At 47.7% G+C, this 27,664-nt stretch overlaps 1 protein-coding gene across 1 annotated transcript in view; it reads left to right on the plus strand.

The window, feature by feature from the left end:
• ACBD6 (acyl-CoA binding domain containing 6) overlaps positions 1–27,664 on the plus strand; it is a 266,804-nt gene that overhangs the window by 65,304 nt on the left and 173,836 nt on the right. The window contains exon 3 of the mRNA XM_063939798.1: positions 2,544–2,640. Within this exon, the coding sequence (XP_063795868.1) occupies positions 2,544–2,640 (97 nt within the window). The remainder of the gene's footprint in view (positions 1–2,543; positions 2,641–27,664) is intronic.

Below are 27,664 nucleotides of genomic sequence, written 5' to 3' on the forward strand. Positions count from 1 at the left end.
GACAAATGGTCCGGGTCCCATCTCCAGATGCAACAGCGGATAACCCTGTCGGCAAGGACCAGGGTGTCGCTGCTGTGGTGGCTGCAGAGGGCTCATCTACTAGAGGGCCGCAGATTCGGAATACAGGACTGGGTCCTGGTGACCACGGATGCCAGCCTTCGGGGCTGGGGGGCAGTCACACAGGGAAGAAATTTCCAAGGACTGTGGTCAAATCAGGAGATTTCGCTTCACATAAATATTCTGGAGCTAAGGGCCATTTACAATGCCCTAAGCCAAGCAAGGCCCCTGCTTCAGAACCAGCCGGTACTGATCCAATCAGACAACATCACGGCGGTCGCCCATGTAAACAGACAGGGCGGCACAAGAAGCAGGAGGGCAATGGCAGAAGCCACAAGGATTCTCCGAGGGGCGGAAAATCATGTGTTAGCACTGACAGCAGTGTTCATTCCGGGAGTGGACAACTGGGAAGCAGACTTCCTCAGCAGGCACGACCTCCACCCGGGAGAATGGGGACTTCATCCAGAAGTCTTCCAAATACTGGTAAACCGGTGGGAAAGACCACAGGTGGAATTGCGCCAGGTCAAGGGACCCTCAGGCGATCGATGTGGACGCTCTAGTAACACCGTGGGTGTACCAGTCGGTTTATGTGTTTCCTCCTCTGCCTCTCATTCCCAAGGTAATACGAAGGCGAGGAGTGAAAACTATACTCGTGGTTCCGGATTGGCCAAGAAGAGCTTGGTACCCGGAACTTCAAGAGATGCTTTCAGAGGACCCTTGGCCTCTGCCGCTCAGACAGGACCTGCTGCAGCAGGGGCCCTGTCTATTCCAAGACTTACCGCGGCTGCATTTGACGGCATGGCGGTTGAACACCGGATCCTGAAGGAAAAGGGCATTCCGGAGGAAGTCATCCCTACCCTGATCAAAGCCAGGAAGGATGTCACCGCAAAACATTATCGCCGCATTGGCGAAAATATGTTGCTTGGTGTGAGGCCAGGTAGGCCCCAACGGAGGAATTTCAACTGGGGCGATTCCTGCATTTCCTACAAGCAGGGGTGACGTTGGGCCTCAAATTGGGGTCCATTAAGGTCCAGATTTCGGCCCTGTCGATTTTCTTCCAGAAAGAACTGGCTTCCCTGCCTGAAGTTCAGACTTTTGTCAAGGGAGTCCTGCATATTCAGCCTCCTTTTGTGCCCCCAGTGGCACCTTGGGATCTTAATGTGGTTTTGGAGTTCCTGAAATCACATTGGTTTGAACCACTTAAGACTGTGGATGTGAAATATCTCACGTGGAAAGTGGTCATGCTGTTGGCCCTGGCTTCGGCCAGGCGTGTGTCAGAATTGGCGGCTTTGTCCTATAAAAGCCCTTATCTGATTTTCCATATGGATAGGGCAGAATTGAGGACTCGTCCTCAGTTTCTCCCGAAGGTGGTATCGGCGTTTCACTTGAACCAGCCTATTGTGGTGCCTGCGGCTGCTGGGAACTTGGAGGATTCCAAGTTACTGGACGTAGTCAGGGCCCTGAAAATTTATGTTTCCAGGACGGCTGGAGTCAGGAAAACTGACTCGCTGTTTATCCTGTATGCACCCAACAAACTGGGTGCTCCTGCTTCTAAGCAGACTATCGCGCGCTGGATTTGTAGCACTATTCAGCTGACACATTCTGCGGTGGGACTACCGCAGCCTAAATCTGTAAAAGCCCATTCCACAAGGAAGGGGGGCTCATCTTGGGCGGCTGCCCGAGGGGTCTCGGCTTTACAACTTTGCCGAGCTGCTACTTGGTCAGGGGCAAACACGTTTGCAAAATTCTACAAATTTGATACCCTGGCTGAGGAGGACCTGGAGTTCTCTCATTCGGTGTTGCAGAGTCGTCCGCACTCTCCCGCCCGTTTGGGAGCTTTGGTATAATCCCCATGGTCCTTACGGAGTTCCCAGCATCCACTAGGACGTCAGAGAAAATAAGAATTTACTCACCGGTAATTCTATTTCTCGTAGTCCGTAGTGGATGCTGGGCGCCCGTCCCAAGTGCGGATTGTCTGCAATACTTGTAAATAGTTATTGTTACACAAATCGGGTTATTATTGCGAGCCATCTGTTCAGAGGCTCCTTTTGTTATCATACTGTTAACCGGGGTTCCTATCACGAGTTATACGTGTGATTGGTGTGGCTGGTATGAGTCTTACCCGGGATTCAAAATTCTTCCTTATTGTGTCAGCTCTTCCGGGCACAGTGTCCTAACTGAGGCTTGGAGGGGGGTCATAGGGGGAGGAGCCAGTGCACACCAGATAGTCCTAAATCTTTCTTTAGATGTGCCCAGTCTCCTGCGGAGCCGTCTATTCCCCATGGTCCTTACGGAGTTCCCAGCATCCACTACGGACTACGAGAAATAGAATTACCGGTGAGTAAATTCTTATTTATATTTATAATCAGTTCACAAACTGCCTCCATTAAACATTATAGGCTGGAGTAAAATTTTGGGGGTTTCTGGTTTAAATTTATTGCATTCCTGATTTTATTTTTTCCGAATGTTTTATTGTATTTCTGCAGGGAAGCCTGGAAGTCTCTGGGTGATTACAGCCGTCAGCAGGCTATGCAAGATTATGTTGATACTGTGAAAAAACTTGATCCAGACTGGACCCCAAAGGTACAGTATAGTGCAAATCCTTAAAAGTGTCCTGGTGCATACGCAGTACAGAAATTAAATTTTCAGAGTCTTCAAAAATATCCACTTCATTGCTGCCTGGAGTTCCCACAGGTGCTTCACCTATTCCTGTTACAGGATGGTTTCGGGATCCCGGCACTTAGGATGCAGGCGGTCAGAATACCGACAGCGGCATCCTGATGCACGGGATCCTAACACCTGTTAGGTAAGTACACTAAATCCCTCCCCCCCACAGCCTAACCCTCCCCGGTGGTGCCTAACCCCCCCCCCCCCCCCTCTTCCCACAGCCTAAACCTAACCTCTGAAACCCCACATCCCCCCTGCAGCCTGACCCTGAGCAGCCTCAGCATACTTACTTTAAGGATTCTGGCATCGGCATTGGGATCCTAGCCAGCCTTCTGGCGACGTTATTCTGAGCAGTGTCGGGATTCTGGTGTCGGCATTCCGACTCCCGAACGCCGGGTTCCTGACCGGATCCCCCTATTACACTTGTATGGACTGATAACTTGGATAGATTAAACATGTTAGTCTATCCTCGTTCCTGGGAGGCTCTCTTCAGTTTCAGTGATGCATCGAAGGACAGCATGCATCCAGGAGTATAGACAATTCTCAAGCCGAGTCATCATATTTATAGGGCCTACTATTTTCTGTGCTTCAGTGAAGAAATCTAGCAGCACTCTGTTACCATATGCAAATAATGAACAATGCACATTGTCCAAAGGCTCTTCCTAATTTCCAATTACAATATCATTACAAATCTGCATCCAGATGTCTATTGCACACACTTTATTCACCCATTCGTAAAGGCTAAGATTCAGTTACAAACTCTGTCAAGCCATAATCATAGTGTCATGATGATATAGTGCCAATAATTGGATTTGATTAGTATACATTTACACATTGCTTCCTCTTACTGACATATAGGGTGAGATTCAAATGACATATCACGCCCAATTTCCTTCTAAAATGATCTCCGTTATTGCGCATATTGCGCCCATAGTGCTCAGGTTTAGCTGTGTAAAGGGTTGGGTGCCTCCATACTCCGGAGGTAGCAAGCTGAAATAATGATACCACGCCCCTGAGGGCAGAAACAGAATGGGTGCCCCCATAGTTTGTTACAGGTCTATTGAGTCGATTACGTAACCAGTTGCTACAGTCGCGCCAAACAGCCCATCTCGGCACACAAGGTAGACTCTGATAGCGTTGGGAGTCTTTTTTTTTTGCCGAAAATGTGTCTTAGACGCAGTTCCATGCAGACAGTAGGCATCAGTAGACTGCACTGTTTAATATAATATGCGACACTTGTATAGCTGTGTGTGACTGAGTCTCTGACTCGGCATACGAAGTGCTACGATGCAGCTGTCGTGGCTTTTTTCCATACCAAGTTCTGTTGTGCCTCATATACAGGCTCAGTTACACACACCGATAAACAAGTGTCGCTTATCTAATCAGCAGGGTCTCCTGGTGCGTTCTAGCTGCACACCCGATGTTAGCGTAGCTGCACGGTGCCTGTCATCTAACTAGCAACAGGCATTGGCCGCTGCATGGCTTATTGAGGCTAGATGTATGAGGACACATCTGTAGATAGGTGTCATTTTACTTAATAATGTAATACAACGTGTTTCCATTAGAAAATATATTCACTAGTATAAATCACAGAAGCATGACATCACGTATCCATAGCATCACCAAAGCAAATGGTCTGATTAAAATATGGAGCGGTGCATATTCAGATACAGTTCATACAGAATCATAGGCTCAGTATAGTGTTCTACATAATTCCCCTTCAGTGAGCATCAACAAACCACTTAGCCTGAAAATGACTGAATAATTAACCTATAAGTCCTCATTAATGCGTAACCAAAATTGTAAGCGATGTGCAGAAAAACAATTTAGCCTTCCACTGCTTAAGGAACAGCTAATCCATGCACAGCGGGCCAGGACGGTATTTTGATTAGATTCCTGCTGCTTGAAATACAGGGGTTCATGCAGAGTGATACGGGAATTTGCGTTGCATAAGTTGCGTCATTTGGCTGTGTGCATGACTGTATGTGCCCATGCAGATCTGCTTGGTTCTGCCACTTGCGCCTGCCTGTGCTTGGATAAATGAGACAGGGGTGTCCTAACGGAAGCACCGTACACAAAGGGAGTATTATTTCAGTTGCGGACACATGTAGGCCCCTGCAAAAGCGCATACGTGACTGAGTGAGCTGTATTATTTGCGAGTGGTCAGAGATAAGTGTAAATAGTTGATAGGACAGTCACAAGCATTAGCGCACCACTTGTGATTGGATGTTTAGGAGTGCTCTGCTGTCGCTGATTGGTGATCTCTTCGTCACTCAGTCATATATGGTGCATTTGTGTACGTAGTTAAGAAAACCTTTTTTTTTTTTTTTCCCAGTACATGAGATGGAGTTTCCACTTTATTAGCTTTTAGCGTTTTATTGTTGATTAATATTAAATGCATTTTGTTTGACTAAAGTAAATGTTTCAAAACTTAGGGTGGTATCCAGTAAGCTGCGGTAATTTAAACATGGCTGATTACCTCTCCTGGCGCTATCCAGTTAGCCCCGCTGGCGGCACTTTTCGGGGATTTTGCTTTGCCTGCCTCAGGCATGCGAAACCAAATCTACAATAAGCATGTATTTTTTCCCAATCGCGGCCGCGAAAACACACAGGTCTGCGGATTTTATGTGTTTTCGTCGAAAATGGAAACCTTTTTCAGATGGAAAAATCTGGGGCTAAGTGAATAGCACGGGGAAAAAAAAACTGTGCAAAAAAAAAAATTTTTTTTGTGACCGAAATTGTTTTGGGACTAATTGGATGCCCCCCATAGGTGTAAGTGTATGTGACGTGTGCCTTGTGTAAACCAGGCTCATTTGCTTGGATACTGACTTGTACCTAGTATCTGCAGCAGTCCCACAAACGTTAAAACTTTGTTGTAGTAAGAATCATTTAATCTGTATCTGTAATAAATACTGATTGACTTTTGTTTATCAGCAGATATTATGGATAGCAGGTACACACTGTTAAATCAGGCAGTAAAACATTAGACTCCTAAGTGCTGCCAAAATACAGGCCCTCTGGTCTTTGGCCTCATTTTATTTTCAAGAAAACCTTGTGTCTATCCAAAGCGATTTTGAATTCCCTTACTGTATTAACCTTTTGCCACCTCCAAGCAGCTTTCCCATTAATTTAGCACTTAGATCATCTGTAGTGGTTGTATTGTTTCCATAGCTGCAGTGCTGCTTGTATCCACTGAGTGCTGCTCTAGCATCGGCCAAAACACTACAGCGACAAATTAGCCAGCACTGTAGAGGGAATGTGTGGTTTTCAATTGTGAAAGAAAACTCGTACGTGGGGAAAACATACAAACTACACACAACAATGCTACCCACTGTGCCAACAAACGCGTTCATCCAGTATCTTGTGTATGTATTGTGTGTGTATATATATATATATATATATATATATATATATACAGTCTCTGGAATGGACGAGGGTTTACACTGCATTGTGGGAGACCCTAGATTCGGTGGCTTAATATTATGATTTAAGGATCTCCTTGACCATCCTGTTTAAGACTTTTTGGCTATTATGATAATCCATTCCATTACAGTAACTTACTGTGGAGCTGTATGAACCTTTTCATTATAAATGATTGCTTGACTGAATTTCAACATCCGAAAATTGTTTGTGGCTTCGGTTGTGGAGCCAAAACATCAACCAATTAAAAGCCGTTTATGAATACATGAGACTGTGATTGGATTTTATTTGCCAAGGAGAGTGCCCCCCAGGAAAACTGGAACTGTATGTGTGTGTGTGTGTATATATATATATATATATATATTTCTCTGACGTCCTAAGTGGATGCTGGGGACTCCGTAAGGACCATGGGGAATAGCGGCTCCGCAGGAGACGGGGCACAAAAGTAAAAGCTTTAGGATCAGGTGGTGTGCACTGGCTCCTCCCCCTATGACCCTCCTCCAAGCCTCAGTTAGGTTTTTGTGCCCGGCCGAGAAGGGTGCAATCTAGGTGGCTCTCCTAAAGAGCTGCTTAGAGTAAAAGTTTTGTTAGGTTTTTTATTTTCAGTGAGTCCTGCTGGCAACAGGCTCACTGCAACGAGGGACTTAGGGGAGAAGAAGTGAACTCACCTGCGTGCAGGATGGATTGGCTTCTTAGGCTACTGGACACTAGCTCCAGAGGGACGATCACAGGTACAGCCTGGATGGGTCACCGGAGCCGCGCCGCCGACCCCCTTGCAGATGCCGAAGAGAGAAGAGGTCCAGAAACCGGCGGCTGAAGACTTCTCAGTCTTCATGAGGTAGCGCACAGCACTGCAGCTGTGCGCCATTGCTCTCGGCACACTTCACACCAACGGTCACTGAGGGTGCAGGGCGCTGGCGGGGGCGCCCTGGGCAGCAATGAAAGTACCTATGCTGGCTAAAAATACATCACATATAGCCTCTGGGGCTATATGGATGTATTTAACCCCTGCCAGATTGTCAGAAAAACGGGAGAAGAAGCCCGCCGAAAAGGGGGCGGGGCCTATTCTCCTCAGCACACAGCGCCATTTTCCTACACAGCTCCGCTGCTAGGAAGGCTCCCAGGCTCTCCCCTGCACTGCACTACAGAAACAGGGTTAAAACAGAGAGGGGGGGCATTTTATGTGGCGATATTATTATATATTAAGATGCTATAAGGGAAAACACTTATATAAGGTTGTCCCTGTATAATTATAGCGTTTTGGTGTGTGCTGGCAAACTCTCCCTCTGTCTCCCCAAAGGGCTAGTGGGGTCCTGTCCTCTATCAGAGCATTCCCTGTGTGTGTGCTGTGTGTCGGTACGTGTGTGTCGACATGTATGAGGACGATGTTGGTGAGGAGGCGGAGCAATTGCCTGTAATGGTGATGTCACTCTCTAGGGAGTCGACACCGGAATGGATGGCTTATTTAGGGAATTACGTGATAATGTCAACACGCTGCAAGGTCGGTTGACGACATGAGACTGCCGGCAAACCAATTAGTACCTGTCCAGGCGTCTCCAACACCGTCAGGGGCTGTAAAACGCTCATTACCTCAGTCGGTCGACACAGACACGGACACTGACTCCAGTGTCGACGGTGAAGAAACAAACGTGTTTTCCATTAGGGCCACACGTTACATGTTAAGGGCAATGAAGGAGGTGTTACATATTTCTGATACTACAAGTACCACAAAAAAGGGTATTATGTGGGGTGTGAAAAAACTACCTGTAGTTTTTCCTGAATCAGATAAATTAAATGAAGTGTGTGATGATGCGTGGGTTTCCCCCGATAGAAAATTATTGGCGTTATACCCTTTCCCGCCAGAAGTTAGGGCGCGTTGGGAAACACCCCCTAGGGTGGATAAGGCGCTCACACGCTTATAAAAACAAGTGGCGTTACCGTCTCCAGATACGGCCGCCCTCAAGGAGCCAGCTGATAGGAGGCTGGAAAATATCCTAAAAAGTATATACACACATACTGGTGTTATACTGCGACCAGCGATCGCCTCAGCCTGGATGTGCAGCGCTGGGGTGGCTTGGTCGGATTCCCTGACTGAAAATATTGATACCCTTGACAGGGACAGTATTTTATTGACTATAGAGCATTTAAAGGATGCATTTCTATATATGCGAGATGCACAGAGGGATATTTGCACTCTGGCATCAAGAGTAAGTGCGATGTCCATGTCTGCCAGAAGATGTTTATGGACACGACAGTGGTCAGGTGATGCAGATTCCAAACGGCACATGGAAGTATTGCCGTATAAAGGGGAGGAGTTATTTGGGGTCGGTCCATCGGACCTGGTGGCCACGGCAACAGCTGGAAAATCCACCTTTTTTACCCCAAGTCACATCTCAGCAGAAAAAGGCACCGTCTTTTCAGCCTCAGTCCTTTCGTCCCCATAAGGGCAAGCGGGCAAAAGGCCAGTCATATCTGCCCAGGGGTAGAGGAAAGGGAAGAAGACTGCAGCAGGCAGCCCCTTCCCAGGAACAGAAGCCCTCCACCGCTTCTGCCAAGTCCTCAGCATGACGCTGGGGCCGTACAAGGGGGGTCGTCTCAAGAGTTTCAGCACGCAGTGGGCTCACTCGCAAGTGGACCCCTGGATCCTACAAGTAGTATCCCAGGGGTACAGATTGGAAATTCGAGACGTCTCCCCCTCGCAGGTTCCTGAAGTCTGCTTTACCAACGTCTCCCTCCGACAGGGAGGCAGTATTGGAAACAATTCACAAGCTGTATTCCCAGCAGGTGATAATCAAAGTACCCCTCCTACAACAAGGAAAGGGGTATTATTCCACACTAATTGTGGTACTGAAGCCAGACGGCTCGGTGAGACCTATTCTAAATCTGAAATCTTTGAACACTTACATACAAAGGTTCAAATCAAGATTGAGTCACTCAGAGCAGTGATAGCGAACCAGGAAGAAGGGGACTATATGGTGTCCCTGGACATCAAGGATGATTACCTCCATGTCCCAATTTGCCCTTCTCACCAAGGGTACCTCAGGTTCGTGGTACAGAACTGTCACTATCAGTTTCAGACGCTGCCGTTTGGATTGTCCACGGCACCCCGGGTCTTTACCAAGGTAATGGCCGAAATGATGATTCTTCTTCAAAGAAAAGGCGTCTTAATTATCCCTTACTTGGACGATCTCCTGATAAGGGCAAGGTCCAGAGAACAGTTGGAGGTCGGAGTAGCACTATCTCAAGTAGTTCTACGACAGCACGGGTGGATTCTAAATATTCCAAAATCGCAGCTGATTCCGACGACACGTCTGCTGTTCCTAGGGATGATTCTGGACACAGTCCAGAAAAAGGTGTTTCTCCCGGAGGAGAAAGCCAGGGAGTTATCCGAGCTAGTCAGAAACCTCCTAAAACCAGGCCAAGTGTCAGTGCATCAATGCACAAGAGTCCTGGGAAAAATGGTGGCTTCTTACGAAGCGATTCCATTCGGCAGATTTCACGCAAGAATTTTTCAGTGGGATCTGCTGGACGATTGGTCCGGATCGCATCTTCAGATGCATCAGCGGATAATCCTGTCTCCAAGGACAAGGGTGTCTCTTCTGTGGTGGCTGCAGAGTGCTCATCTACTAGAGGGCAGCAGATTCGGCATTCAGGACTGGGTCCTGGTGACCACGGATGCCAGCCTGAGAGGCTGGGGAGCAGTCACACAGGGAAGAAATTTCCAAGGAGTGTGGTCAAGTCTGGAGACTTCTCTCCACATAAATATACTGGAGCTAAGGGCAATTTACAATGCTCTGAGCCTAGGAAGACCTCTGCTTCAAAGTCAACCGGTGCTGATCCAGTCGGACAACATCACGGCAGTCGCCCACGTAAACAGACAGGGCGGCACAAGAAGCAGGAGGGAAATGGCAGCAAGGATTCTTTGCGGGGCGAAAAATCATGTGATAACACTGTCAGCAGTGTTCATTCCGGGAGTGGACAACTGGGAAGCAGACTTCCTCAGCAGGCACGACCTCCACCCGGGAGAGTGGGGACTTTATCTGGAAGTCTTCCACATGATTGTGAACCGTTGGGAAAGACCAAAGGTGGACATGATGGCGTCCCGTCTGAACAAAAAACTGGACAGGTATTGCGCCAGGTCAAGAGACCCTCAGGCAATAGCTGGGACGCTCTGGTAACACCGTGGGTGTACCAGTCGGTGTATGTGTTCCCTCCTCTGCCTCTCATACCCAAGGTACTGAGAATGATAAGACGGAGAGGAGTAAGAACTATACTCGTGGCTCCGGATTGGCCAAGAAGGACTTGGTACCCGGAACTTCAAGAGATACTAAGAAGGGACTTGCTTCAGCAAGGATCATGTCTGTTCCAAGACTTACCGCGGCTGCGTTTGACGGCATGGCGGTTGAACGCCGGATCCTAAGGGAAAAAGGCATTCCGGAAGAGGTCATCCCTACCCTGGTCAGAGCCAGGAAGGAGGTGACCGCACAACATTATCACCGCATTTGGCGAAAATATGTTGCATGGTGTGAGGCCAGGAAGGCCCCCACGGAGGAATTTCAACTCGGTCGATTCCTGCATTTCCTACAAACAGGAGTGTCTATGGGCCTCAAATTGGGGTCCATTAAGGTTCAAATTTCGGCCCTGTCGATTTTCTTCCAGAAAGAATTGGCTTCAGTTCCTGAAGTCCAGAAATTTGTCAAGGGAGTACTGCATATACAACCCCTTTTTGTGCCTCCAGTGGCACTGTGGGATCTCAACGTAGTTCTGGGATTCCTCAAATCACATTGGTTTAAACCGCTCAAATCTGTGGATTTGAAATATCTCACATGGAAAGTGACCATGCTGTTGGCCCTGGCCTCGGCCAGGCGAGTGTCAGAATTGTCGGCTTTGTCTCGCAAAAGCCCATATCTGATTGTCCATTCGGACAGGGCAGAGCTGCGGACTCGTCCCCAGTTTCTCCCTAAGGTGGTGTCAGCGTTTCAACTGAACCAGCTTATTGTGGTACCTGCGGCTACTAGGGACTTGGAGGACTCCAAGTTGCTAGATGTTGTCAGGGCCCTGAAAATATAGGTTTCCAGGACGGCTGGAGTCAGGAAAACTGACTTGCTGTTATCCTGTATGCACCCAACAAACTGGGTGCTCTTGCTTCTAAGCAGACGATTGCTAGTTGGATGTGTAGTACAATTCAGCTTGCACATTCTGTGGCAGGCCTGCCACAGCCAAAATATGTAAATGCCCATTCCACAAGGAAGGTGGGCTCATCTTGGGCGGCTGCCCGAGGGGTCTCGGCTTTACAACTTTGCCGAGCTGCTACTTGGTCAGGGGCAAACACGTTTGCAAAATTCTACAAATTTGATACCCTGGCTGAGGAGGACCTGGAGTTCTCTCATTCGGTGCTGCAGAGTCATCCGCACTCTCCCGCCCGTTTGGGAGCTTTGGTATAATCCCCATGGTCCTTACGGAGTCCCCAGCATCCACTTAGGACGTCAGAGAAAATAAGAATTTACTTACCGATAATTCTATTTCTCGTAGTCCGTAGTGGATGCTGGGCGCCCATCCCAAGTGCGGATTGTCTGCAATACTTGTACATAGTTATTGTTACAAAAATCGGGTTATTATTGTTGTGAGCCATCTTTTCAGAGGCTCCGCTGTTATCATACTGTTAACTGGGTTCAGATCACAGGTTGTACAGTGTGATTGGTGTGGCTGGTATGAGTCTTACCCGGGATTCAAAATCCTTCCTTATTGTGTACGCTCGTCCGGGCACAGTATCCTAACTGAGGCTTGGAGGAGGGTCATAGGGGGAGAAGCCAGTGCACACCACCTGATCCTAAAGCTTTTACTTTTGTGCCCTGTCTCCTGCGGAGCCGCTATTCCCCATGGTCCTTACTGAGTCCCCAGCATCCACTACGGACTACGAGAAATAGAATTATCGGTAAGTAAATTCTTATTATATATATATATATATATATATATATATAGATATATATATATATATAGATATATAGATATATATATATATAGATATAGAGAGAGAGAGAGACACTGTGCATATATGTATATAATAAAGTTCGATGAAACGCAAGCAGACTTTCGGACATCCAGAGTTAATCTAGTCCAAGTGCCGCTCAAATCCTCTCCGTGACACTGGAGTGCATTAGGAACTGATAAGAAATGGAGAGTGCATTCGTGAATATCTTTAAAACAACACTTTTTACTTGATACATAGGCTCACATACATGTAGGATAAATTCAGCAGCTTAGGTGTTAGCCGCGACAGCCGTTTAGTATTCGAATCCCGGCCCGCTTCCACACCGGCTCTGCTTCCGGAGGATGACGTGACAGCGTCCACGTCTTTCGGCTACGTCCAACGCGTTTCGTCCTATTGGGACTTCGTCAGGGGGTGTCGAAGTCCCAATAGGACGAAACGTGTTTGGTGTGGCCGAAAGAGGTGGACGCGCTGACATCATCCTCCAGAAGCAGAGCTGGTGTGGTAGCGGGCCGGGATTCGAATGCTAAACGGCTTTCGCGGCTAACACCTAAGCTGATGAATTTTAACCTACATGTATGTGAGCCTATGTTTCAAGTAAAAAGTGTTGTTTTAAAGTTATTCACGAATGCGCTCTCCATTTTTTATCAATATATTTATTACATGGTTAGTGGGGTTGAAAAGCGGCAAAATGCCCACCGTGTTCAACCTGTATTCTGTGTTAGGCTGTGTATATTATAATGCACATGCTGAAGTAATGGTTTAGTACCAATTGACAACTATTATTATTACCAGATATTAATGTCAATATGTTAAATGCTATAGCCCTGGATACATTTTCCAGCTAGGAATTTGTCCAATCCATTTTTAAATGCATTTACAGAGTCCTCCATTATTACCTTCTCCGGCAGGGAGTTCCAAATCTTTATTGCCCTTACCGTGAAGAACCCTTTCCTACGTTGTGTACGGAATTTCCTCTCCTCTAACCTCAGTGAGTGCCCACGCGTCCTATATACCCTTTATATATTTGAAGATATTAATAATGTTTCCTCTTAGTCGCCTCTTTTCTAGTGTATACATATTTAACCTAGTAAGTCTTTCCTCATACTCCAGTGTCTCTAACCCTTTAATCAATCTTGTAGCTTGCCTTTGAACTCTTTCTAGTTCTCCGATATGTTTTTTATAATAGGGTGCCCAAAATTGAACAATATTCAAGGTGTGGATGTACCAATGATTTGTACAGTGACAGGATTACATCCTCGTCTCTTGTCTCAGTGCCCTGTTTTATGCACACAAGTACTTTACTTGCCTTCTTTGCTGCCTTTTGACATTGTGTACTGTTACTAAGTCTATTATCTATGAGCGCCCCCAAATCTTTTTCCACCACGGATACCCCTAAGTTTTCTCCATTTAGAGTGTAATTATCTATCTATGTGCAAATAGTATATCCTAGGCCAAGTTCCCTTAAATTTGATGATCAGTCCCCTGTGTGGTACTATATCGAAGGCTTTTGCAAAATCTAAATACACCACATCCACTGCTTTTCCCTGGTCAAGATTCTCGCTCACTTCCTCGTAGAAGCTGTTAGTTTGACATGATCTGTACCTTACAAACCCTTGCTGACTTTTGCTAATAATCTTATTAACCTGCAGCTAATCCTGATATATGAAACAAAGGATAGGGTATAAAAGCGACCTTAGGTGTCTCGATTTCTGTAAAATTATGACTCGCATATTAGATAAAAAGTATAACATGAATTTATTTAGACAGATATAGCAAATAAAAGTATATTACATAAAATTGCTAAAATAGCACAGAATAACTGAAGCGCACTAAGAATGGATAATCCTGAACAACCAATCAGTAAGAGGTGAAACTTTTAAAGTTAATTATATATAGGTTGAGTATGGACCGGAAGTATTTTGGATATCGGATTTTTCCGTATTTTGGAATAATTGCACATCATAATCAGATATCATGGCAATGGGACCCAAGTCTAAGCACAGAATATATTTGTTTCATATACACCTCATACACACAGCCTGAAGGTAATTTTAGCCAATATTTTTAATAGCTTAGTGCATTAAACAAAGTTTGTGTACATACACACAATTAATTTATGTTTCATTTACACCTTATACACACAGCCTGGTGGTCATTTAATTCAATATTTTGAATAACTTTTGTATTAAACAAAGTTTGTGTACATTGAGGCATCAGAAAACAAAGGTTTCACTATCTCAGGGGCAGATGTATTAAGCCTGGAGAAGACATAAAGAAGTGATAAAGCATTGATAAGTGCAAAGTGATAACGCACCAGCCAATCAGCTCCAATATGTAAATTGACAGTAATGAGCTGATTGGCTGGTGCGTTATCACCTTGCACTTATCACTGGTTTATCACTTCTCCAGGCTTAATACATCTGCCCCATTGTCTCACTCCAAAAATTCAGTTTTGCGGAATATTCCGTATTTCGGCATATTTGGCTATGTGATACTCAACCTGTGTGTGTGTGTGTGTGTATGTATGTGCATATATTTCTCATACGTCCTAGAGGATGCTGGGGACGACATCAAGACCATTGGGTATAGACGGGATTCGCAGGAGACATGGGCACTCTAAAGACTTTTCATTGGGTGTGAACTGGCTCCTCCCTCTATGCCCCTCCTCCAGACCTCAGTTTTAGAAATTTGCCCAGGTCGACTGGATGCACTCTGAGGAGCTGTACTGAGTTTCTCTGAAAAGACTTATGTTAGGTTTGTTATTTTCAGGGAGAACTGCTGGCAACAGACTCCCTGCTTCGTGGGACTGAGGGGGCAGAAGTAGGAACCAACTTCCTGAAGAGTTTCATGGCTCTGTTTCTGGCTGACAGGACACCATTTGCTCCTGAAGGGTACTGAACGCTAGCCGTGCCTAGATGCTCACTCCCACAGCACGCTGTCACCCACCTCACAAAGCCAGAAGTCAGTAGACAGGTGAGTAGAAGAAGACGGATCTTCTATCAAGAAAAGTGACGGCTGAGGTACAGCGCGGCTGGCGGGAGCGCAGCGCGCCATTGCTGCCCACACACGCAGGGCGCGGGGGAGGGGGCGCCATGGGCAACAAAAACACCTCTATAAACTGGCAAAAAGGGGGCATAAGATGCCCAAGCACAGCCCTACCCCCGCCAGTATAAATATTATGAAAAGTTTCTGAGGTAAAAAGGGCGGAGCTTCTTCCTCAGGCAGCCAGCACACTGCTCAGTGCCATGTTCTCTCTCCTCAGGCTGCAGAGAAATCGCTTGTCCTCCTTCACTTCTGACTACAAGTATCAGGGTGCAAAACAGGAGGGGGGGCACAAGCGAAATTGGTGCTTTACAAGTGTGTTTTACTGTGTAAAAAGATCTGCATGTCAGTGGGCATTCTGTGTTCACAGGCATTAGATACTGGCGCTGGGGTTGTGAACTGGCTGCTCCTAAACTGTGTCCCTCTGACAGATTTTACTGTGGGTCTGTCCCCTAATAAGTCCCAGTGTGTCTGTGTGTGTGTTGTACACGTGTGTAAGACATGTCAGAGGCAGGGAGTTCCTCCCCGGAGGAAACCATTTTAGGGACACAGAAGTGTAATGTGGTGACGCTGCCGGCACACCAAGAGCCTGCATGGGTGAAAGAAATACGTGATAGTATGCATCATATCAATAGGAGATTAGATAAGTCTGATTCTCATACTGAGTGCTGGAGAAAATCTGTGGAGGATGTGATTTTTCAGGGCTCTGTTCTTCCATCCGCAGGCGACCCCTCTGGGTCACAGAAGAGACCATTTGCAAATATTGTGAATACTGATACCGACACGGACACTGATTCCTGTATAAATTTTGTATTCCAAGAGAATTCAGATAGCTTATCCTTTCCCGGTGGAGGACAGGAAAAAATGGGAGTCACCCCCTGTGTTAGACAGTGCACTGTCCAGGTTGACAAAGAAGTTAATTCTCCCTGCACCTGACACGGCTTCACTAAAAGAGCCGGCAGACCGAAAGTTGGAAACTACATTGAAATCCATTTATGTTGCCAATGGTACGCTGCTCAGGCCCACAATTGCTTGCGCATGGGTGAGTCGCGCTATTGAAAAATGGTCAGAAAGCGTGTCATCAGAAATTGACACGATTGATAAAGATGTGATACTCCTTAAGTTAGGGAATATCAAAGACGCTGCCGCATACATGCTAGAAACGATTAAAGATATTGGACTCTTGAGTTCACAAGCCGCTACCATGGCAGTATCGGCTCGGCGGGCGTTGTGGATTTGCCAGTGGAACGCGGATGCAGATTCCAAAAGAAATATGGAGGCTCTCACATATAAAGGTGAGGTCTTATTTGGCGATGGACTGGATGCGTTAGTCTCGGCGGCTACCGCAGGTAAGTCAACATTTTTGCCCTCTCCGCCTGCACCGGCAAAAAAGACATATCACCCGCACATGCAGTCCTTTTGGCCCAATAAATACAAAAAAGCTAGAGGTTCCCCCTTCTTTGCGGGAAGGGGAAAGGGAAAGAAGTCCACAGCAGCTTCAGGTTCCCAGGAGCAGAAGTCTACCCCTACTTCTGCCAAATCTTCAGCATGACGCTGGGGCTCCTTTGCGGGAGGCCGCTCGGGTGGGGGCACGTCTCAAACTGTTCAGCCAAGGTTGGATTCTGTCTGACCTGGATCCCTGGGTGTTGCAAATAGTGTCCCAGGGATACAAGCTGGAGTTTCAATCTCTACTTGAAACGATTCAAGTTCAAAATGGAATCACTGAGGGCAGTGATTTCCAGTCTGGAGGAGGGGGACTACATGGTGTCGGTAGACATAAAAGATGCTTACCTGCATGTTCCCATTTATCCTCCTCACCAGGCTTATCTGAGATTCGCGGTTCAGGATTGCCATTACCAATTCCAGACGTTACCTTTCGGTCTCTCCACGGCGCCGATGGTATTGACCAAGGTGATGGCGGAGATGATGGTTCTCCTGCGTCAAAAAGGAGTCAATATAATTCCTTATCTAGACGATCTGATAAAGGCGAGATCCAGGGAGCAGTTGTTATAAAACATCACACTCTCCCTGTCAATACTCCAAACAACACGGTTGGGTCATAAATTATCCAAAGTCACAGTTGCAACCGACGACAAGATTGTCTTTTCTCTGGATGATTCTGGACACAGAAGTTCAGAGAGTATTTCTTCCGGTGGAAAAGGCTCTAGAAATCCAGAAAATGGTAAAACAGATATTGAAACCATCGAGTGTGTCAATCCATCAGTGCATTCGGTTGTTGGGGAAGATGGTGGCGGCCTACGAGACCATACAGTTTGGCAGGTTCCATGCCAGGGTATTCCAATGGGACCTGTTGGACAAGTGGTCGGGATCCCACTTGCACAGGCACCAGAAGATAATCCTGTCGTCAAAAGCCAGGATTTCGCTCTTGTGGTGGCTACACAGTTCTCACCTACTAGAGATCCAGTCGAACAATGTAACAGCAGTCGCGTACATAAACAGGCAGGGCGAAACGAAAAGCAGAGCGGCAATGGCAGAGGTGACGAAGATCCTCCTCTGGGCAGAAAGACATGTAGAGGCTCTGTCGGCAATTTTCATTCCGGGAGTAGACAACTGGGAAGTAGACTTCCTCAGCAGACACGATCTCCATCCAGGAGAGTGGGGCCTACACCAAGAAGTCTTCACAGAGGTGACAAGTCTTTGGGAGTTCCTCAAGTAGACATGATGGCATCTCATCTCAACAAGAAGCTTCAGAAATATTGTACCAGGTCGAGAGACCCTCAAGCAATAGCAGTGGATGCGCTGGTGGCCCAGTGGGTGTTCCGGTCGGTATATGTCTTCCCTCCACTTCCGCTGATCCCAAAAGTGTTGAGGATCATAAGAAGAACAAGAGTTCGAGCAATATTCATTGCCCCAGACTGGCCAAGGAGGGCTTGGTACCCAGATCTTCAGGAGTTGCTCATAGAAGATCCTCGGCCTCTTCCTCTTTGCGAGGACCTGCTGCAGCAGGGGCCGTTCGTGTATCAAGACTTAACGCGGCTACGTTTGACGGCATGGCTGCTGAGCGCCGGATCCTATCCCGAAAGGGTATTCCCAAGGAAGTCAAATTACCACCGTATTTGGAGAAAATATGTGTCTTGGTTTGGATCCCAGAAGGCTCCTACGGAAGAGTGTGAGTTGGGACGTTTTCTCCATTTTCTGCAGGCCGGTGTGGAGGCGGGCCTACGATTGGGATCAATCAAGGTCCACATTTTGGCCTTGTCAGTGTTCTTCCAAAAACAATTGGCCTCTCTTCCAGAGGTGCAGACCTTCGTGAAAGGGGTTCTGCACATCCAGCCTCCATTTGTGCCTCCAGTGGCACCATGGGACCTTAACGTGGTGTTGCAGTTCCTTCAATCAGATTGGTTCGAGCCTCTACAAGAGATAGAGTTGAAGTTTCTCACTTGGAAAGTGGTGATGCTTTTGGCATTGGCATCCGTGCGGCGGGTGTCTGAATTGGGGGCCTTGTCTCACAAGAGCCCTTACCTGATCTTCCATGAAGATAGGGCAGAGTTGAGGACTCGTCAACATTTTCTTTCGAAGGTGGCTTCATCTTTCCACATAAACCAACCAATTGTGGTGCCAGTAGTTACTGACACGTTCACTGAGTCAAAGTCTCTAGATGTGGTTAGGGCTTTGAAGATTTATGTTGCTAGAACAGCTCGAATACGGAAAACAAAGTCTTTGTTTGTCCTGTATGCTCCCAACAAGATTGGGTGTCCTGCTTCCAAGCAGACTATTGCGCGTTGGATCAGAAGTACGATTCAGCACGCTCATACTACGGCTGGATTGCCGTTACCGACGTCGGTGAAGGCCCATTCCACTAGGAAGTTGGGCTCATCCTGGGCGGCTGCCCGGGGGGTCTCGGCATTGCAACTTTGTCGAGCAGCTACTTGGTCAGGGTCAAACACATTTGCTAAATTCTACAAGTTTGACACCTTGGCCGATGAAGACCTCAAGTTCGGTCAATCGGTGCTTCAGGGTCATCTGCACTCTCCCGCCCGTACTGGAGCTTTGGTATAGACCCCATGGTCTTGATGTCGTACCCAGCATCCTCTAGGACGTATGAGAAAATAGGATTTTGATACCTACCGGTAAAACCTTTTCTCTATCGTCCTAGTGGATGCTGGGGTTCCTGAAAGGACCATGGGGAATAGCGGCTCCGCAGGAGACAGGGCACAAAAAGTAAAGCTTTAGGATCAGGTGGTGTGCACTGGCTCCTCCCCCTATGACCCTCCTCCAAGCCTCAGTTAGATTTTTGTGCCCGGCCGAGAAGGGTGCAATCTAGGTGGCTCTCCTAAAGAGCTGCTTAGAAAAGTTTAGCTTAGGTTTTTTATTTTACAGTGAGTCCTGCTGGCAACAGGATCACTGCAACGAGGGACTTAGGGGAGAAGAAGTGAACTCACCTGCGTGCAGGATGGATTGGCTTCTTTGGCTACTGGACATTAGCTCCAGAGGGACGATCACAGGTACAGCCTGGATGGTCACCGGAGCCTCGCCGCCGGCCCCCTTGCAGATGCTGAAACGAGAAGAGGTCCAGAATCGGCGGCAGAAGACTCCTCAGTCTTCTTAAGGTAGCGCACAGCACTGCAGCTGTGCGCCATTTCCTCTCAGCACACTTCACACGGCAGTCACTGAGGGTGCAGGGCGCTGGGAGGGGGGCGCCCTGGGAGGCAAATGAAAACCTTTTTTGGCTAAAAATACCTCACATATAGCCTCCGGGGGCTATATGGAGATATTTAACCCCTGCCAGAATCCATTAAAGAGCGGGAGACGAGCCCGCCGAAAAAGGGGCGGGGCCTATCTCCTCAGCACACAGCGCCATTTTCCCTCACAGAAAGGCTGGAGGGAAGGCTCCCAGGCTCTCCCCTGCACTGCACTACAGAAACAGGGTTAAAACAGAGAGGGGGGGCACTAATTTGGCGTTCGAAATATATAAAAGATGCTATAAGGGAAAACACTTATATAAGGTTGTCCCTATATAATTATAGCGTTTTTGGTGTGTGCTGGCAAACTCTCCCTCTGTCTCTCCAAAGGGCTAGTGGGTCCTGTCCTCTATCAGAGCATTCCCTGTGTGTGTGCTGTGTGTCGGTACGTGTGTGTCGACATGTATGAGGACGATGTTGGTGAGGAGGCGGAGCAATTGCCTGTAATGGTGATGTCACTCTCTAGGGAGTCGACACCGGAATGGATGGCTTATTTAGGGAATTACGTGATAATGTCAACACGCTGCAAGGTCGGTTGACGACATGAGACGGCCGACAAACAATTAGTACCGGTCCAGACGTCTCAGAAACACCGTCAGGGGTTTTAAAACGCCCGTTTACTTTAGTCGGTCGACACAGACACGGACACTGAATCCAGTGTCGACGGTGAATAAACAAACGTATTCCTTATTAGGGCCACACGTTAAGGGCAATGAAGGAGGTGTTACATATTTCTGATACTACAAGTACCACAAAAGAGGGTATTATGTGGGATGTGAAAAAACTACCGTAGTTTTTCCTGAATCAGATAAAATAAATGAAGTGTGTGATGATGCGTGGGTTCCCCCCGATAGAAAATTATGGGCGGTATACCCTTTCCCACCAGAAGTTAGGGCGCGTTGGGAAACACCCCTTAGGGTGGATAAGGCGCTCACACGCTTATCAAAACAAGTGGCGGTACCGTCTATAGATAGGGCCGTCCTCAAGGAGCCAGCTGACAGGAGGCTGGAAAATATCATAAAAAGTATATACACACATACTGGTGTTATACTGCGACCAGCGATCGCCTCAGCCTGGATGTGCAGAGCTGGGGTGGCTTGGTCGGATTCCCTGACTAAAAATATTGATACCCTTGACAGGGACAGTATTTTATTGACTATAGAGCATTTAAAGGATGCATTTTCTATATATGCGAGATGCACAGAGGGATATTTGCACTCTGGCATCAAGAGTAAGTGCGATGTCCATATCTGCCAGAAGATGTTTATGGACACGACAGTGGTCAGGTGATGCAGATTCCAAACGGCACAAAGGTGTATTGCCGTATAAAGGAAGAGGAGTTATTTGGGGTCGGTCCATCGGACCTGGTGGCCACGGCAACTGCTGGAAAATCCACCGTTTTTACCCTAAGTCACATCTCTGCAGAAAAAGACACCGTCTTTTCAGCCTCAGTCCTTTCGTCCCTATAAGAGTCATATCTGCCCAGGGATAGAGGAAAGGGAAGAAGACTGCAGCAGGCAGCCCATTCCCAGGAACAGAAGCGTTCCACCGCTTCTGCCAAGCTCTCAGCATGACGCTGGGACCGTACAGGACCCCTGGATCCTACATGTAGTATCCCAGGGGTACAGATTGGAATGTCGAGACGTTTCCCCTTCGCAGGCTCCTGAAGTCTGGTTTACCAAGGTCTCCCTCCGACAAGGAGGCAGTATGGGAAACAATTCACAAGCTGTATTCCCAGCAGGTGATAATCAAATTACCCCTCCTACAACAAGAAAAGGGGTATTATTCCACATTATATTGTGGTACTGAAGCCAGAAGGCTAGGTGAGACCTATTCTAAAAAAATTTGAACACTTACAAAGGTTCAAATCAAGATGGAGTCACTCAGAGCAGTGATAACGAACCAGGAAGAAGGGGACTATATAGTGTCCCGAGACATCAGGGATGCTTACCTCCATGTCCAAAATTTGCCCTTCTCACTAAGGGTACCTCAGGTTCGTGGTACAGAACTGTCACTATCAGTTTCAGACGCTGCCGTTTGGATTGTCCACGGCACCCCGGGTCTTTACCAAGGTAATGGCCGAAATGATGACTCTTCTTCGAAGAAAAGGCGTCTTAATTATCCCTTACTTGGACGATCTCCTGATAAGGGCAAAGTCCAGGGAACAGTTGGAGGTCGGAGTAGCACTATCTCGGATACTGCTACAACAGCACGGGTGGATTCTAAATATTCCAAAATCGCAGCTGATCCCGACGACAAGTCTGCTGTGCCTAGGGATGATTCTGGACACAGTCCAGAAAAAGGTGTTTCTCCCGGAAGAGAAAGCCAGGGAGTTATCCGAGCTAGTCAGGAACCTCCTAAAATCAGTGCATCATTGCACAAGGGTCCTGGTAAAGATGGTGACTTCCTACGAAGCAATTCCATTCGGCAGATTTCACGCAAGAATTTTTCAGTGGGATCTGCTGGACAAATGGTCCGGATCGCATCTTCAGATGCATCAGCGGATAACCCTATATCCAAGGACAAGGGTGTCTCTCCTGTGGTGGTTACAGAGTGCTCATCTTCTAGAGGGCCGCAGATTCGGCATTCAGGATTGGATGCTGGTGACCACGGAGGCCAGCCCGAGAGGCTGGGGAGCAGTCACACAAGGAAAAAATTTCCAGGGAGTGTGATCAAGTCTGGAGACTTTTCTCCACATAAATATACTGGAGCTAAGGGTAAATTTATAATACTCTAAGCTTAGCAAGACCTCTGCTTCAAGGTCAGCCGGTATTGATCCAGTGGGAAAAACATCACGGCAGTCGCCCACGTAAATAGACAGGGCGGCACAAGAAGCATGAGGGCAATGGCAAAAACTGCAAGGACTTTTCGCTGGGCGGAAAATCATGTGATAGCACTGTCAGCAGTGTTTCATTCCGGGAATGGAAACTGGGAAGCAGACTTCCTCAGCAGGCACGACCTCCACCCGGCAGAGTGGAAACTTCATCGGGAAGTTTTCCACATGATTGTAAACCGTTGGGAAATACCAAAGGTGGACATGATGGTGTCCCGTCTGAACAAAAAACGGGACAGGTATTGCGCCAGGTTAAGAGACCCTCAGGCAATAGCTGTGGACGTTCTGGTAACACCATGGATGTACCAGTCGGTGTATGTGTTCCATCCTCTGCTTCTCATACCTAAGGTACTGAGACTTATAAGACGTAGAGGAGTAAGAACTATACTCATGGCTCCGGATTGGCCAAGAAGGACTTGGTACCCGGAACTTCAAGAGATGCTCACAGAGGACTTATGGCCTCTGCCGCTAAGAAGGGACTTGTTTCAGCAAGTACCATGTCTGTTCCAAGACTTACCGCAGCTGCGTTTGACGGCATGGCGGTGGAACGCCGGATCCTAAGGGAAAAAGGCATTCCGGAAGAGGTCATTCCTACCCTGGTCAAAGCCAGAAAGGAGGTGACCGCACAACATTATCACCACATGTGGCAAAAATATGTTGCGTGGTGTGAGGCCAGAAAGGCCCCACGAAGAAATTTCAACTCGGTCGATTCCTGCATTTCCTGCAAACAGGAGTGTCTATGGGCCTCAAATTGGGGTCCATTAAGGTTCAAATTTCGGCCCTGTCGATTTTCTTCCAGAAAGAAGTGGCTTCAGTTCCTGGAGTCCAGAAGTTTGTCAAGGGAGTATTGCATATACAACCCCCTTTTGTGCCTCCAGTGGCACTGTGGGATCTCAACGTAGTTCTGGGATTCCTCAAATCACATTGGTTTAAAACCAGTCAAATCTGTGGATTTGAAGCATCTCACATGAAAAGTGACCATGCTCTTGGCCCTGGCCTGGACCAGGCGAGTGTCAAATTGGTGGTTTTTTTCACAAAAAAAGCCCATATCTGGTTGTCCATTTGGACAGGGCAGAGCTGCGGACTCGTCCCCAGTTCTCTCCCTAAGGTGGTGTCAGTGTTTCACCTGAACCAGCTTATTTTGGTGCCTTGCGCCTACTAGGGACTTGGAGGACTCCAGGTTGCTAGATGTTGTCAGGGCCCTGTAAATATAGGTTCCAGGACGGCTGGAGTCAGGAAAACTGACTTGCTGTTATCCTGTATGCACCCAACAAACTGGGTGCTCTTGCTTCTAAGCAGACTATTGCTAGTTGGATGTGTAATACAATTCAGCTTGCACATTCTGTGGCAGGCCTGCCACAGCCAAAATATGTAAATGCCCATTCCACAAGGAAGGTGGGCTTATCTTGGGCGGCTGCCCGAGGGGTCTCGGCTTTACAACTTTGCCGAGCGGCTATTTAGTCAGGGGCAAACACGTTGGTAAAATCCTACAAATTTGATACCCTGGCTAAGGAGGACCTGGAGTTCTCTCATTCGGTGATGCAGAGTCATCCGCACTCTCCCGCACGTTTGGGAGCTTTGGTATTATCCCCATGGTCCTTTCAGGAACCCCAGCATCCACTAGGACGATAGAGAAAATAAGAATTTACTTACCGATAATTCTATTTCTCGGAGTCCGTAGTGGATGCTGGGCGCCCATCCCAAGTGCGGATTATCTGCAATACTTGTACATAGTTACAAAAATCGGGTTATTATTGTTGTGAGCCATCTTTTCAGAGGCTCCGCTGTTATCATACTGTTAACTGGGTTCAGATCACAGGTTGTACAGTGTGATTGGTGTGGCTGGTATGAGTCTTACCCGGGATTCAAAATCCTTCCTTATTGTGTACGCTCGTCCGGGCACAGTATCCTAACTGAGGCTTGGAGGAGGGTCATAGGGGGAGGAGCCAGTGCACACCACCTGATCCTAAAGCTTTACTTTTTGTGCCCTGTCTCCTGCGGAGCCGCTATTCCCCATGGTCCTTTCAGGAACCCCAGCATCCACTACGGACTCCGAGAAATAGAATTATCGGTAAGTAAATTCTTATTTTCTCCTAGTCCGTAGAGGATGCTGGGCGCCCGTCCCAGTGCTTACTTTACCTGCAGTTTAGTTATTAGAATTACACAAGTTGTGTTTATCTTAGTTTTCAGCATGTTGCTGCAATTGGTTCATGCCTGTTGGCGTGTGTTATGTTGAATACCATGTGTGCGGCATGGTTGAGGGTGTGAGTTGGTAGATATCTCACCACTAAGTAATTCTTTCCCTCGAAATGTCAGTCTCCCTGTGCACAGTTCCTACAGCTGAGGTCTGGAGGAGGGGCATAGAGGGAGGAGCCAGTTCACACCCAATGAAAAGTCTTTAGAGTGCCCATGTCTCCTGCGGATCCCATCTATACCCCATGGTCTTGATGTCGTCCCCAGCATCCTCTACGGACTAGGAGAAAATGATTTACCGGTAGGTATCAAAATCCTAATATATATGTGTTAAGTAGGAGATGTAATGGGTAAAACCACTGTTTCAATCTGTGACGTGCACAAACTAAAGTATAGTTTTAAATGTGTGGAAATAAAACTCATATTGAAGTAGGCAAAAAGGAGCAGAAATACTTTTCTCTGACGTCCTAGTGGATGCTGGGAACTCCGAAAGGACCTTGGGGAATAGCGGCTCCGCAGGAGACTGGGCACAACTAAAGAAAGCTTTTAGGTCACCTGGTGTGCACTGGCTCCTCCCACTATGACCCTCCTCCAAGCCTCAGTTAGATTTTGTGCCCGGCCGAGGTTGGATGCACACTAGGGGCTCTCCTGAGCTTCTAAAAAGAAAGTATATAATTAGGTTTTTTATTTTACAGTGAGACCTGCTGGCAACAGGCTCACTGCAGCGAGGGACTAAGGGGAGAAGAAGCGAACCTACCTGCTTGCAGCTAGCTTGGGCTTCTTAGGCTACTGGACACCATTAGCTCCAGAGGGATCGACCGCATGGAACTGGCCTTGGTGTTCGGTCCCGGAGCCGCGCCGCCGTCCCCCTTACAGAGCCAGAAGCAAGAAGAGGTCCGGAAAATCGGCGGCAGAAGACATCAGTCTTCACCAAGGTAGCGCACAGCACTGCAGCTGTTAGCCATTGCTCCTCATACACACTTCACACTCCGGTCACTGAGGGTGCAGGGCGCTAGGGGGGGGGCGCCCTGAGCAGCAATAAAAACACCTTGGCTGGCAAAAATACCACAATATATAGCCCCAGAGGCTATATATGTGATAATTACCCCTGCCAGAATCCATAAAAAAGCGGGAGAAAAGTCTGCGAAAAAGGGGCGGAGCTATCTCCTTCAGCACACTGGCGCCATTTCTCCCTCACAGCTCCGCTGGAAGGAAGCTCCCTGGCTCTCCCCTGCAGTCTACACTACAGAAAAGGGTAAAAAAGAGAGGGGGGGCACTACATTTAGGCGCAGTATACATAATTCAGTTAGTCCCTGCATTATATAGCGCTCTGGTGTGTGCTGGCATACTCTCACTCTGTCTCCCCAAAGGGCTTTTGTGGGTCCTGTCCTCTGTTAGAGCATTCCCTGTGTGTGTGCGGTGTGTCGGTACGGCTGTGTCGACATGTTTGATGAGGATAATGATGTGGAGGCGGAGCAGATGCCTATAGAAGGGATGTCACCCCCTGCGGGGCAGACACCTGAGTGGATGGACTTATGGAAGGAATTGCGTGCACGTGTCGACTCCTTACACAAAAAATTTGACGACATGCCAAATGCGGGACAGCCGGCTTCTCAGCTCGTGCCTGTCCAGGCGTCTCAAAGGCCATCAGGGGCTCTAAAACGCCCGCTACCTCAGATGGCAGACGCGGATGTCGACACGGATACTGACACCAGTGTCGACGACGATGAGTCTAGTCTAATGTCCACTAAGGCCATTCGTTGCATGATTGAAGCAATGAAAGAGGTGTTACAAATTTCTGATATAAACCCAGGTACCACTAAAAAGGGTATTATGTTTGGGGAGAAAAAACTACCCGTAGTTTTTCCCCCATCAGAAGAATTAAATGAAGTGTGTGAGGAAGCGTGGGCTTTCCCTGATAAAAGATTGGTAATCTCTAAGAAGTTACTAATGGCGTTCCCTTTCCCGCCAGAGGATAGGTCACGTTGGGAGACACCCCCTAGGGTGGATTAAGCGCTCAGACGTTTGTCTAAAAAGGTGGCACTACCGTCTCCGGATACGGCCGCCCTCAAGGAACCTGCTGATAGAAAGCAGGAGGCGATCCTGAAGTCTGTATATACACACTCAGGCATTATTCTTAGACCAGCTATTGCGTCAGCATGGATGTGCAGTGCTGCCGCTGCGTGGTCAGATTCCCTGTCAGAAAATATTGACACCCTAGACAGGGACACTATTCTGCTAACCATAGAGCATATAAAAGACTCAGTCTTATACATGAGAGATGCACAGAGGGAGATCTGCCGGCTGGCATCTAAAATAAGTGCATTGTCCATTTCTGCTAGGAGAGGCTTATGGACTCGCCAGTGGACAGGGGATGCAGATTCAAAAAGGCACATGGAAGTTTTGCCTTATAAGGGTGAGGAGTTATTTGGGGATGGTCTCTCGGACCTAGTTTCCACAGCAACTGCTGGGAAGTCAGCATTTTTACCCCATGTTCCCTCACAGCCTAAAAAGGCGCCGTTTTATCAGGTACAGTCCTTTCGGACTCAGAAAAACAGGCGTGGAAAAGGCGGGTCCTTTCTGTCCAGAGGCAGAGGTAGGGGAAAAAGGCTGCAACAAACAGCAGGTTCCCAGTAGCAAAAGTCCTCCCCAGCTTCTTCCAAGTCCGCCGCATGACGGTGGGGCTCCACAGGCGGAGCCAGGTACGGTGGGGGGCCGCCTCAAAAATTTCAGCGATCAGTGGGCTCGCTCACAGGT

The sequence above is a fragment of the Pseudophryne corroboree genome, chromosome 9, assembly GCF_028390025.1.
Source record: "Pseudophryne corroboree isolate aPseCor3 chromosome 9, aPseCor3.hap2, whole genome shotgun sequence".
Taxonomy (NCBI): Eukaryota; Metazoa; Chordata; class Amphibia; order Anura; family Myobatrachidae; genus Pseudophryne; species Pseudophryne corroboree.